The sequence below is a fragment of the Gavialis gangeticus genome, unplaced genomic scaffold (assembly GCF_001723915.1).
Source record: "Gavialis gangeticus isolate Ggan-Ray unplaced genomic scaffold, GavGan_comp1, whole genome shotgun sequence".
Lineage (NCBI taxonomy): Eukaryota > Metazoa > Chordata > Crocodylia > Gavialidae > Gavialis > Gavialis gangeticus.
The window spans coordinates 28817991-28832852 of NW_017728998.1; the positions used below are offsets into that span (position 1 = coordinate 28817991).

Genomic DNA, 14862 nt, shown 5'->3' on the forward strand with positions numbered 1-14862 from the left:
AGCCTGGTCCGGTGGCCCCTGAGTCCCTCACTAGGTCAAGCCCTTTAATACAATTTGTAACCTGCTATGCAATACCTACAAACCTAGTCTTCAGAAGTTAGATGTTTCTCCCTGATTCTTTCTTGCTGTAATGAACTATTTAGTCTGTAACTAAAGTTCTTTCTATGCAACTCAGAGCTTTCAATAAAGGCCCTGGGATTCAGTATTTATATTTTTTTATTGAAATGTTGTAGGCTTTACATATTGTCATACATTCAGGTTTCATTTTAAATGGGTTTATTTTAAAAGAAAAACTTACTATAATTTAAACAACCAAATAATGAATCTTCTCTAAATGAAAAAATAAGCTTTTATAATTTCTGAAATAATTGATGTTTGTGAACCCTGAATTCTCTTACCTGTGTGTGTGGGGTTTTTTTTGTTTTTTTTTTTTATGTTGACCTAGAGAAATAAGCCCCATCTAGTGTTAAGTTATAATCCATATGCGACTTGCCATTCATGTATGGTCTGCAACAAGGGTGGCCAACCTTTGCACATGGGTCACAAGTGACACCGGCACATGGCAGATTGGGCAGGGAGCACAGGGCTGGGAGCAGAAAGCAGAGGAGTGGAGTAGCAGTCAGGGAGGGTGTGGGCTATGTTTGTGGCATGCCTGTCAAACATGTTGGTCCCTGTTGGTCTATAGCATTTGCAAGAGTAACGAGCTTTAATGTAGTTGTGATTTTTGTTACATGCAGACACTAATACAGCTTTTTTTGAATTGAACTGTATCTAAAACTTTTTTCTACTTGAATATGGTTACTTGGGTTGGGTAACTGGTGATAAGAGGACTACGGGTGCCTATACACGAACAGGGAGGCTGCTCTTATGTCCTGTAATTCCAACATTCAGAACAGACTCAATCAGGTTGTCTGGAGCATAGTAATTACCATGCTCTGGCAGCCTCTCACATTTTGTGTATCAGTGTCCCCGCACTTCAAAAGGGTGGTGGGGGCACTTTATCTTAAGCTCGTCAAATGCCATTTTGATACACAAGATGCTTCCAGTGCTTTAATTGGAGCTGCTCATGGAGCCACTCTAATTTAAGTGCCCTTCCCTCCTTCCCCTCCACCCCCAACCTCAGAGCATGTGTATAAACACCCATATTGTTTACTACAGAGAAGGGACTTGTTTGTTCAAGACAGCATTGTGATTGAAATGATCCATAATGCTGATTCCAGGTTTGAAATCAATGAGAGAAAAAAAAAATGTTGTCAATGCACAAAATAGTTTTCAGGCAAGTTTACATTGTTCTTAATCTGCAAAACATGTTCACAGTTGAGGAACATAATTTTCCACAAAAGAAAGCTTTCTCTTCGTTGTGACAGAAAGCGTATATTCAATGTCTTTGAGCTACTCTCTCATCAGCTTCACTTCACTAGAGATGGGATTATTCTCAAAACAGCTGCTATTCCATGTCTGTCTTCCTGTTTTGCATTAATTCTCCTTTCTCCCTTGGTAGTTCCATAATCACTCAGCAGCTTGGTTAGATATGTTTATTTTACTTTCTGCAGCAATTTGACCTTTTTCTGTATACATCACTCTACTGTAGAACCAGTAACTGCAGCTTTGTGCAGTCTGTATGGTTTAGAAAGCAGAAGAAAAATTGGGCTGACTAGAGCCTGAAGGCTTGTTGTATTCAATGAGCCTTCATTATTCCAAAAAAAAATCTAAATCATGAATGGTACCTACACATGAGCGTGGAGGCTGCTCTGACACGCTGGAATTCTCCTAATTTCTGAATTAGGAGAATAAATAAGGAGTAGTGCTCTCAAGCTGCAGCAAGGGAGGTTTAGGTTGGATATTGGGAAAAACTCTCTCACTAGGAGGGTGGTGAAGCACTGGAACAAGTTACCTAGAGAGGCTGCAGAATCTCTATCCCTGGAGGTTTTTAAGGCCCGGCTTGAGGAAGCCCTGGCAGGAATGATCTAGTTGGGGATGGTCCTGCTTTGAGCAGAGGATTGGACTAGATGACTTCCTGAGGTCCCTTCCAACCCTAACTTTCCCCATGGGGTCCACCCCCCAGCAGCAAGAGCAGCCCTAGGACTTAACTATGCAGATCTCTGAAACAGTCTGCAGCTGATGCTGCTGTGATAAGAGCAACAGCTGCAGAAGGCAGAGCATGTTGCAGTGGCAGCAGCTCAGCTAAGGACTGTTTAGGAGTTCCTGGCATGGATAAAACTGTTGCACTGTTATGCTCCCTTCCTGCTGTGCTCTCAGAATGACTCGACTCCCTCTTGGAACCACTCCCTCCCCTGTCCTGCATAGTTTGTCCAGGGCACCAACTCTACTTCTTATGCTTTTGATCATAAGTTCTAACATCTTAAGTTGTTATCTAGTTTTGTTGGTCTGAAATATCATCCTCCTTGGCCCCTGAAATAACTCTTGGCTTGCATCTAAAGAGAAATTCTGCTCGAGGAAATTTTTCCAAATGTAGCTTATAGAGGTACAGGCGATTTAATGGTAATATTGGAGTGATGTTGTAGCCATGATGGTCCAGGAATAATGCAAGAGGCAAATATTTCGTAGGGTTGTACCAGCTATTCATTTGAAATCCTAAGTCATCTTGCCTCTCAAGGAATTTAATTTAATTTTAGTAATAGCAAGTTTGTCATCTCAAATTGCTCAAAATGGCAGTTGCCAACGTTGGTTTTTAATTTGCATGGGTAGTCTTGCTTATCTACAGTTCAAGTAGTTACACATATTCATTATGTTTCAACCAATCTGATAGAGTTTTATAAGTCTTTGGTATTTATCAGTATATCAGGTGAAATAATGCTGAGTATAACTTAAAATAGCTTACATAAATGTGATTGAGCAAAGAACCAAAGATGTCTGTTTATTACATGTTACTAATGCATTAATCTCCTTGGCTCTCAGAATAAAGTATCTTAATCTTCTGCATTGCTGTTCCAATTCTATTTTGCCCTAGGAATGGCATTTTCAAAGTATGTGAGACCTGATATTAAATGCAAATAAAAATGAAAGTGTAATGATAGTTTGTGCTCTTAAAACAAAAAATAAACTGTGTATTGTATGATTACAGGGCTTTTTATATTCTAGAATACAAAAGAACACAAGATATATAGATAAATAAAAAATAATCTATTGGTAAAACTGTAAAAATGCAAAAATAATATCAAAACTTAGGGAACATTATCTTTCCTTTTTTTATTATTGATTTGTTTTCACATAGATATTTTAGCTACATTAAGGATGATTTGAGATTTTTAAGTATTAATTTGGTCTGAGTTAATGTAGTCTGTATAAACAGAGCTTTAAATAGACAGTCATGAAGTACACTAGACATCAGCAGGAGTCACTGCACCAATCCAGGGACACAACATTCACACAAGTTGCAGAATTAGGAACTAATTCTGTCTGAAAAGACCAAGGACAATATAATGGCTTTGATGTTCAGGCTCATAGTAGATGTCCAAGCATAGTAAAAAGCATCTTTGCAAAGCTAATATAGTGCCTAACTGTCTCCACTATGCTATGGTTAAAATCAGCTGTCCTTTCACTTCCATGAAGAACAATATCTCCTAAGAATTTAGTTAGCTAAAGAGGTAAAACTATACTTACACAGCGGAAGTTCAATTTTAATGCATTTCCAACAGTAGCTTTCATTGGATTGAATATTGTTTGTCACTGTTACTTATAGCTGATTTTTAATAATCTATTCCCAGTTTCATTTAAATACAGAATGAACTTTTAAATGTAGGTATACAAGTATTTATCAAAGTAATGGGCCAAATTCAGTCTTTTGACTGCACATCGATTTATGGTAGTCTAGTCTTGTATATCTTGGTTCTTTTACTGTGATATGGATGACTATCTTTTTTTTAAAAAAAGGAGGTAATGGCAAGAATTACCATATCTTAAATGCATGTCCTCGTCTGCCTCCTCTTCCAAAAAAAAAAAGAAAAAAAAAGGGAGAATTCACATTTCAGCTGTTTCTTGCCTGAGATGAACAGAAAGGCCTGAACCTCTGTCTAAAATAATTATCTTAAGATGTTCACAACTTTTTTTTTTACAGGCTTACTTCCATTTGGGAATCAATGACAAACTAGGATTATCTGGAAGACCTGACAGGCCTATAGGATGCCTTGGAACATCAAAGGTCATTGAAATGATGGGTTTCTGTTACATAATTAGTGTGTATTCCAGGCATACTTTGAATTATTCACTGGATCCAGAGACCTATTTAAATTGTTCAATTTAATAAATGTAATCTTATTTACTGTACATAAATCTTGTTTTGTGTTTTAAAATGCCTTTAATGTACCTTGTAAACCCATTAAGAATAAAGCACAAGCTATCTCACTGTTAAATTATTTCACGCCTTTCCTAAGCATCCAATTACAGTAATACTTACTCACCCAAGACAGCCATGATGATAATAGGGGTGAACTGGTTTAATTAAAAAAGAACGTGGATTCCTAAGATTTTTTGTCTCAGGAGTCCCTTTTGCAGCTCATTACTATTTTGACAGTTTTGCAAAATTATGACTATTTTTAGTTTTTAGGCTGTGTTAATATTAAGTAGTTTCAAGTTTTTTAGAGACATGGTTAACATTAGTTTCTCTCTCCACAGATTTATCGCATACTAGGAAAGACTGTAGTTTGTTACCCAATCATTTTTGATCTAAGTGACTTCTACATGTCTCAGGATGTTATGATGTTGATTGATGACATTAAGGTATTTATTTGTTTTGTCTTATGCAAAACTGGTGAAATACAAGTTTTCCCTAGGAATAGCTCTAAAGGCTTGATGACATACAGTATAGGAAATAGGACGTTAAAATCTATAGTATGTATGTCTTAATACATAAGGAATAGAAAGTTACGATGGGAAGAACACTAAAAATATTATGATGACTGTACTTGTTGTCCAGAATAGACCCTAGTGGATGTTCTTCAGTGACTGATCATTCAGAAGTGAGTGGCATTAAAATAACACAAACCTTTGCTTCTTTTTGGAAGCAGGTGTTCTTAGTTGGGGACATAAGCCTGACAAATTTATTTAAGAGATGCTCTGATTCAGAGCCTCATCAGGCTTCTCTTATTGAGTCTGGTCAACAATTGAAAATTGCATTCCTTGGATGAACCTAAGTGAAGGGCAGGAGCACTAACATTGTCTGTTGTACCTTCCCATTCCTGCAGTTGAAGAAGAGACTTCTGGTGTATAGAAGGTGTAATACCTGTGCTTTCTGTGTTAGCAGCTCAATGCATTCTATGCATACTATACAGAGCAGTTCAAACCCTACATATTTTTATTATTCCCCTTATGAAATGTTAAGTATGAAGTAAATAACCAGTCTGAGCAGAATTATGCATTTGAAAACTGTTTGCATTGTTGCATTTGTTTTTGGTTTTTTCTGAACTAAAAACATTTGATTGCTAACTTCCAAACCATCAATCTGTTGGGTTTTTAAGTAACGGCTTTATTTTAGCTTGCTGCTGTTACATTGGCCTGTGAGTTCCCTGTATCTAATGCACATACGTTTTCATTTACCTAGAATGCATTGCAGTTCATTAAGCAGTATTGGAAAATGCATGGTCGCCCCTTGTTCCTTGTGCTCATCCGTGAAGATAACATAAGGTATGGAATAAATATCTCTTAAGAGGAGCATAATTTGTAATATGATTACACATGTGTGATATTAATGTGTCTGTTTTTTAAATTTTAGGGGAAGCAGATTCAATCCAATATTGGATATGCTGGCAGACTTTAAAAAGGGAATCATTGGAGGAGTGAAGGTTCATGTTGATAGAGTTCAGGTATTTCTTTTTTTCCTAAATGTTTCACTCATGCTCTGGTAGTCTCTCTCACTCCTTATGTTGTAAATGATTTCTGTAGACCTCTCATTCCAGCAAAATTCTTCTCTTTTCTGTGTGATCTTTCAGTAGCACATTTAGCATCATAGAACTAAAGATGAAATTAATTTCAGAGTTATGCTTACTTCTGAAGTCATGTATATTTAATGAAAATCCTATTTTTCAGCAGAAGCATGGGGCCTTCTTGCATTAGCCTTGTGTAATTACATTCTCCACAAATGGTGAGGCATCCTCTCCCGTTCCTTCCCCTTCCCCCCAAGGGCTGGGAAAGATGTTTTTTCTTTTCCTTATTCCCATTCCTCTTGTCACCAGAGGTCAAGTCCTTGATACCAAGTATTGAGAGATCTCTTTTTGGCTAGGTCAGTCTATGTTTTGGCTCTGCTAAAATCCTAATTGAGACAGTGTATGTTGTAGTTTTAATGTTTTGGCTCTTCAAAATAAATCTTAATGGGAGACCCTTGCCCAGATAACATGTTGAAACCATCTTTAATGTTGCACTGATGGCCAAATCAACTGTTTTGTCTACATTTTAATGTGAGTCATTCACCCAGTTTTTGCTAATATGTTTAAAAACTCATTTATTTGGCTTATTGATAATAGTGTCATAGTTAAAATCTCTTACATCCCGGAAGGTATTCACCTCTCAAACAGAATATTCCTAACTCTAGCATATAAAGGCTGTCAGTAACTCTCTAAAATAACAGTAGCCAAGCAGACTTCATACAATTTCTTGCTATTATAAGCTGAATTTCCTAATGCAGATGCCATTACCTGTCATGGAAAGTGCTTCCTACTACCTATAAGCTTCTTCTAATATTTTACTGTAATGTAAATATCCTTTCTATTATTCTGTATTTGATTAAATTATTATATTGTCATGAAAGAATTTCTCAAAAATCCTCTATGTAATGTGCCTTTAAGTTGTTTTAAACATGATATTGTTTCAAAGTCATTGGAGACCATCCATTCTCACTATCCTACCACAAAAATTCTTTAAATAATTGATAAGCAGCACTGAAGAAGGTTTATCTGATTGACAATTACTTCTATTTATGTTGAATTTCTTATTCATGAAGGATGTAAATTGCAGGGAAAAAAGTACAGTCACCTTTTAAAAGTTAAGAGGGTGGCATCAGCCAGGCCCTTTCACAGTAATTGTCTATTTCCAAACTTTTATCCTGCAGTAAGTAAAGGATTATGCCACAGTAGCTTTCACTTAGCCCAGCTTCATTTGAGAGGCAGATTGCTTTGATTTAACTTTTACTTGCTGCAGGTGGTAAGAGTAGATGCATGAGCAGGTACCATGGAGCAGCAGATGTGCAGTATTTCCGTGCCCCCTTTTAACTTGCTGTATTTTTTTTCATTTGTCAATGGTCTCAGTCACTTAATTTAGTGATGAGCACAGTTAACAATTGTGACACCTTGATAAAATTACATATTCTGCTCTTGTCAAGGTTTTTTCATTCTATATTTCTTTAAAAGCCTGCTGAGTTTTGTCCAGGGCAATGCACAAAGTACAATGCAATCATTCCCCACATTTTAGCAAAGTATATACCATTATGGTTTATTGTATATTAATTGTTGCAGTTAAGGTTTAGTTCCTACTATAATTTTAAACTAAGGATGGGCAAACTGGTTTGGATGAAATAGGAATCATCCTGATCCTATGATTCCTCTGTAAAATATTGAAATGACATTTCAAAATATTGAAATAAGCACTACTCCTTATTTCAGAATTCTCCTAATTTCTCTTTTTCTAACTCCAAAATTCCATTAAAAATAAACACCCTGGACATTACAAGGCAGCTATGTAATTGAAACTTAAACTCAACATTTCTCTTGGTTTTATCACATTGCAATATATAAAATGCCAACAGCCTAGAAGTTTTGGATCTTTTTTAATGAGAAAGATGATTACTTGTTTTTAAAGGTAATATCTTTTTCCAGTTTGGTTCTATATACTTTAACAGGGTTTTTTCATGTTTGCCCGTGCTTAGTTAGAACCAAGTATTTTAATACAGATTATAACTGTATTGATATGATCAAATTTGGATTTTTTCCACCTTATTTCTTAAGTTTTATAATATTAAACAGTGAGCGGTGTAAAACCTAAGAAAGTTGCTAAGATTGCAATATGATGGCAATAATACATTATCTATTAAGTCAATATGTATTGCATCTTTATAAATTACATTCAGCTGGTATGTTTTAGATATACATATTGGAACATGCCTCCACCAAAGGAGTACATGTTCTTTGTTTGTGAAATGTACATGAAAATATTTTCATCCATTTAAGAAGCATATCATTCATAAGGTTTCTAACACTGCTGTTAATTTTCACCTCCACTGTCTGTAACTACTTTCATCGTCGGCTGTTCTCCGGGGCATTATGCAAGGTGGAGATGAAGAGGGATGTCAGCCAGAAAGCAAAACAAGAACAAGAAGAAAGAAAGAGGAAAAACAGCCTTTGATTATGATAGTCAACTCTGTAGTATTTCTGTACTCCACTTTAAACTGCAAACATGAAAACTCAGTTTAAAAGTTCACAGTATACGCATAGAATATACTTACTGAGGAGTAGCAAAACAACATATTAAAAAAAGCCTCTTAATTGGTTCAATAGAATAAACCTATTCTGTGTGTGTGTGTTTGGGGTGGGGGGGAACAAAGCACCTCTAGACCAGTGGTTCTCAGCCTTTTTAGACCTAAGACACTGCTCATTAGATTCAGGGCACCCGTTGTTAGATTCAAGGCATCTCTTGGAAAGTGCCGGTTCCTGGTTTTCGCTTGTTTTTTGACTACAGAAAAAGAATAGACCAATGCTTTTGTTGCAGAGAACTCAGGCCACAACAGGTCAGAATGTTTTTAACCCTGTGGATTCCTATTTGAAATCTCTGGGTTTATCTTGTGAATCGGAATTCACATCTAATAATCCTAATGTTGTGCAGCATCCCATGGCACCCTTGAAAGAATCTCAAGGCACCCTGGTTGAGAATTGCTGCTCCATACTAAGGAATGACGGACTAAAACTACAGAAGCCCTGTAGATTTGTTATACTGAGGATTGGGTGAAAATCCACTGACACTGGCTGGTAAAACAACTAGCCTTTGTTCTGGATAAATGTAAAAAGCATGTAAGCTCCTTTACGGAACAAATGATAGAAACAGGAGCAACCACCACCCAAAATGTAACCTTCATGCAAGGCTGAAATAGGAATTGAGACTGAGGTTTTTAAAAGGACCTGAATGCAAACACAGGGAGCAGGAGCTCTGTATGCATGAGAAGCTGCAGGTGTACACAGAAGGTGGCAAGGAAACCTGACAGATTGAGAGAAGTACATGTAGCAGTACTTTGAGAATAGCGGAATAAACCACTACATAACCTGTACTTGAGTAGGGGAGACTGCAGTGAGTTAAAATGAGTTGGGGGCTAGAGTAGGAAGGAAGAAACCAGGAGAGATGTTTGTTTTTGCAACGTTACTGAAATTGAGAGGGAAGACCAAAAAGCACAATAGAATAGTTGTCCAGAAAACTCACTCTGTTGCAGTGTTCAGCTCCTTAACTAGCATCAGGAGTGTTCAGTACTCAGAGATACAGCTGTCATGCCAGAGTAGCTTATATAGATTCATAAACATTTCCTACTATGGACTGTGTATTTCTGTACCTACGGGCTACTGGAGGTCTCTAGGGTTCTTGCATAATATGGCAATACCATGTTAAATGTTCACATATAAGCAAGAAGCAAGGCATTTTCATATCACCCCCTTCCTATTTTTAAATGCCTACTTTTACAGACCTATGTTTTTATACAGCATAGACCAAAAATGATGAGTAACAAAGGGTTTGGATTGGCATTCATTTCTAGCACTAAAAGCTGATATTCTTACCACTAGAAAAATACCCTGAGACTTCGAGCATTCTAGGCCCCTAACTGGACAGCAGCAGGAGCTCTCCAGCCAGAGAGCACTAGAAGGTTACTCCTTGAATCTCCCCCACCCTTAGAGGAGCTCAGGGATTTCACAGCCTGTGGTCTCCCCTTCTGGGGAAGAGGGTAAGCTGTCAGTAGGCATTTGGCACCTGCTGAAAAGCAGCAGCTGCAACGGACAGTCTGTCACCTTATATTGCTGAAAGGGGCAAGGAGAACTGCTTTCCTTTCTGCTTGCAGTCCCAGCCTCCTGCACTGACTTGAGTCACCCTAGTTGGTGCTGCGTCAGGGAGTACAAGGAGCGTGACTTCACTTGTTTCGGGCACCGGGATTGGGTTGAGCTATGGGGAAGGTCCCTTCTGCCTCTTAGACTGGGGTCCGGGACAGTTTCAACTTCAGAAAAATGCTCCCTACCCACTCATCCTGCCAGTCACCAGTGTGAATGCCCCCTGCTCCCTGCAGCCCTCCATTTCACCATGGGCCAGAGGTAGATGAGTCCACCGTTTTGAACTGTCCTAGAGCCCTAGGATGGTTCCAGCCCTGGAGAATGCTCTCCCTCCCCCTTCCACCTCCTCAGCCCATCCTGCCAATATTTGGGAGAATGCCTCCCACTCTGATTTGTTGTGACACTGTACTTACTCTTCATAATCAAGAGAAAGTGAATGAAAAGCAAAACAAAAAATGGCAGTTTAAAAAGAAGTGGCAATTTCTGATCAGTCTAACTGGTCTAATAAAGGGCATCTTGTTTTGTTTATGACATTGTTCTCAGGTCAGTATGTGCAGTATTCAGACTGATGTGTGCAGTCTTTGTATTTTCATTTTTTTCTTTTAATTTCAGACTTTAATATCTGGTGCAGTTGTTGAACAACTTGACTTCCTAAGAATCAGTGAATCAGAGTAAGGATACATGCAAAATCTAATTATGTGCTTGGTAATTAAAATTAAGAAACATTTTCTACATTGTAGAGAATCAAACTATTACTTTTTACAGGCCTCCTGTGTTTAAGAGTTTGGAGGAGTTGGAACTTCCAAAACATTCAAAAGTCAAGAGACAATCTAGTACTCCAAATGTTTCTGAACTCGAACAGCAACCGGAAATAAATATTAATGATTGGAAAGACAGATCAACTTATGAAATTCTTCAGAAACTGAATGTAAGGAAATTTTATAAATTGTTCTATACTGCAGTCTTCAGATAGGATTTATTTTGTCATTCTTACCTGCTACACTCGACAATTTTCAGAGCTAGAATCCCTTTAAATCTTATGGCCTCTCTTACAATGAGTGCTACCTTCAGCTTGACCTTGCTATAGTCCAGGTGTCAGAGAACCTTCCAACAACATTCCAGCTAACGGTTTTCATACTCCCTTTAACCTCCAGTATAATCTAAAAAGGGAGACACTGTCATATAAATAAATACCTCATTTCTAAATGGAAGATGAAAAAGCACACTTTAAGTTATGAAGTCTGTCATAACAGATTTCATATTTTCATGATTTTGGATGTACAGATTAAGTATGAAAATCCCTGTTTGCTTCCTGTATTAGAGGACAATAACTAGTGTTTCAAATTTTAGTATTCTGGCTCAGTAGAAAAATGGAAACAAGTCTTGTCAACTGATCGTCCCATCCAAAGGCTTTGTATTGCCAATTGGTAGAAGCCAAAAGCAGAGACAAGTTCTAGTTTGGGGGAGGGGGCCTAGTTTGGGATGGCTGCAATTTTATTGACTATGCAGCAGTGAAAAGGGAGTTATAAAACTGTATACAAGAAGTACATATTGTGTGTGTCACCCATGACACTATTTCCATGATTAGAGATGGAAAATGAAGGAGTCAATATGAATTGAGCTTGTGAGGTGCGGACAGTCCTCACCTACTACCTGAAATCCTGAAACTGACTACTTGCCGTCTAGAAGAAGGCAAGTAGATTTGAGATTTTACGGGGGGAGAGCCTTCTTCCTTGGAACTTGCATTGTATAGAAATAGAAAAATTGAAAAGTGAACAACAAAACAGCAGCCCCCAGAAAACCCAACCCTGTTCTTAGGTTTGATTTGAAATTTGTTCGTAACCTGGATGCATTTTACTTCCCAATTGAAATTCTATAGGCTTATTCTTGTTTTTAGGACTGCAATTGCTTAGCAAGTCAAGCATTATTGTTGAGTGTTTTGCTGAAAAGGGAAGGACCGAATTTCATCACCAAGGAAGGTAAGAGGTCCTTTTATTTGATTATTCTAAATATTTCAGGAAGCAGGTTTCTGTGTAGTTCTGATAAACATGAATAATGGACATGCACATGAGACGTTTTGTAGCTATTTTCCTCTCCATTAAAGCAGTTTCTTTTTTTAATGGAAAATGCACATTTGTATACTGAAGAGTGGAATGAGCTGTTAAATGCATTAACTCCTCTAAATTGTTCTCATGCAGTATGTTACCTGCTCATAATTCTGAGCACACTTATTTGTGTCACAATGGGTTTGACCTTGTACATGAAAATGAAACTGAAGACCAGTTTCTGCCAGTGCTAGTTAATCTGAAATGTATAGGAAATAGTAGACTGACTGATTTATATTCTGAAAAGGGACTTAATTTCAAGTATTATCTCTAGAGGTATTTGCTCTTCAGTTTTGTATCTAGCTTTATATTAGAGTGCTGGAGTTAAATACATATGAGATATGTCAAAACATCCAAAAAGGCTTGGTTGCCCAGGGTTTCCTACCTTTTCCAAAGGTTACTCTAAATTGTTCTTCTCGATCCATATGCACATGCATGCCCTAGTAAAAGAAGAAATCAAGCAAATAATTAGGATTCAAGCCATATTTCCTTCCTTTTATACTCCTAGGTGTGGTGACTTTTCTCATCACCACTTAAATTCATAAGGCACTGCCTAAGGGCAATCTAACCCAGGGGTTTTCAACCTTTTTTAAGAACTGTACCCCTTCTGGTAGTGGCGGCTGGATGCGGAGCGGGAGGCAAGAATCTCATGCAGCAGCATGGAGTGGTGGATGGCAGCAGCAGCAGCAGACACATGAGAGCTCTGCCTCCTCCCTGCACCCCTCCACATCCAGCCGGTCAGATGGCGCCTATGCCGCCCACAGAGGGTCGCCGCTGCCCTCGCCCCCCACCCCCTGACCCTGCTCCTGGGAGGCAGTGGCTCATGGTGGTAGGCGGCAGTGCTCCATCCCCACCCACTCTTGTTATATCCCCTAGGATTGTTCCAAGTACCCCTGGGGGTACATGTACCGCTGGTTGACAACCCCTGGTCCTAACCTTAAGGGTGGGAAACCTGAGTGAGACTTGGCTCTCCTGATATAAACACATCTTACATACAGTATCACTTTATAAATCACAGGTCAGAAACCACATCAAATATAATATTCTGTATTTTAAAAATATAAAATTGTAAGGTTTTTGTGAAGTTTTAGGAAAGGCTTGTTCAGCTTCTGAACATGAGGGAGAAGTGACCACCTATATTGTTAATATCTTTTTTTAATCTAAAAATGTTTCTTTGACCTTAAATGTTGCTTTGACCTCAGTAGCCCTATAGGGTCATTGTTTGGAATACCCAGTTTATTACATCACCAAACAAGGTGATGAAACGTCTTGTAGGAAACCGTCCTGTATTAAAGGTGAAAGTAACTAACACAACCACCGTATCGTTCCATACATCAACTTTTGATTAACTAAATAACCATATATAAACATTTGGGCTTAATGATGTTCCTACAATGTATCTGACCAGATTGCAGTAAACTATGCCAAGTCAGCGGTTTTATCCAAGATGAAATAGTGAACAGCAATAACCTTATTATCTGCTGACCTTGCACTAAAAACATTAATCCCTGACTGAACTCCTGTCATCCTATACTAGCACACTGAGACTGATATTAAACACAAAATAGCTAGTTTAAAACATATACAAATGGGAAAAACCAAAATCTTCTTATCTGTTCTTCATTTTGCACCATATAATGGTGTGAAGAAGCTCCCGGCTGATATCCCCAGAGTTCTGAAGCTCTGATCTTGCTATGATCTGGCAACTCAAGTTTCTAATACAGCTAAATTTACTCTTGAAGCAATGGTATTGTTGTACCTGTAGTACAAAAAAGTCCTGTAGAGAAAAGCAGTCCTCTTGGCTATGAATTTTAAATCCAGTAGATATCTCAAACCCAATTAACTAAAAGTTTTCTTACTGTTACTTCCTATGTGGTGGTTTCCAGTCCAACTGCAATTTTTCAGTCCTGCAAAAGTGGACAGGTTTCATTGTAGTTAATCCTCTGCTTTGAAGGGTAGGCCTCTTGGCCTCTTTGGCAATACTCTCTGGATAAAAGCTCTATCCATGCCCTTCACAGAATGTCTGTAAGCTACAGGATCTCTGTAGAACCCCCATGCTCACTGGTAACATAAATACAGTGTTTCTGAGCAATCCAACCTTGCAGATGCTCTTGTTCTACAGTTTGATTCTTCAGGGAAATGATACAAACAACCCGATAAGAATGCCGGCTTTGTAAAGGTTCCCCAAAACAGCTGTTTGTTTATGTAACACAGGGCTATCCGCTTCTGAGCAGCCAAGGACTACACATCATGTGGCCTTTGAAACTCCCCCCAGGGGTGAGGGCAGGAAGATGAAGCTGGAGGTAGGGTGGGTAGGGTTCAAACTCCAGCCGCAGCAGGAACTGTGGGAGAAGTAGGCCAGGCAGGAACCTACAGATCTAGTTGTAACCCATCACAGGCTGCATGTAGCTCATGGGCTGCCAGTGATCTGTCCATAATCACATTCAAACTGAGAGTGAATCCAAAGCAATGCCCACATGGTTAAAGGGGGTGGTCTTAGAACTAGTTTTAGGTGAGCAGTAACTGGAGAGGTCGCTTTACCAAACAGTTTCTGCTATGGAACCTTCTGCAATTGCCCAGTATTTGGTGATGAAATGCATGGTTGCCTTGCAGGGTTCAGTTATGCCAACATTAATTGTCGAAGTTTCTTGACTGCGGAAGGCAGTCCCACTGTGGCAGTCTCGTAACATAGCATGACAGAATCTGAGATCAAATTAGACTATCTC

General features: G+C 38.4%; 1 protein-coding gene across 3 annotated transcripts in view; it reads left to right on the forward strand.

Moving 5' to 3' along the window:
- PHKB (phosphorylase kinase regulatory subunit beta) overlaps positions 1 to 14862 on the forward strand; it is a 275233-nt gene that overhangs the window by 233833 nt on the left and 26538 nt on the right. For all 3 annotated transcript variants that reach the window (XM_019505661.1, XM_019505660.1, XM_019505662.1), the window contains 7 exons: positions 4079 to 4162; positions 4636 to 4740; positions 5561 to 5643; positions 5732 to 5822; positions 10644 to 10702; positions 10797 to 10959; positions 11929 to 12010. In XM_019505661.1, the coding sequence (XP_019361206.1) occupies positions 4079 to 4162; positions 4636 to 4740; positions 5561 to 5643; positions 5732 to 5822; positions 10644 to 10702; positions 10797 to 10959; positions 11929 to 12010 (667 nt within the window). The remainder of the gene's footprint in view (positions 1 to 4078; positions 4163 to 4635; positions 4741 to 5560; positions 5644 to 5731; positions 5823 to 10643; positions 10703 to 10796; positions 10960 to 11928; positions 12011 to 14862) is intronic.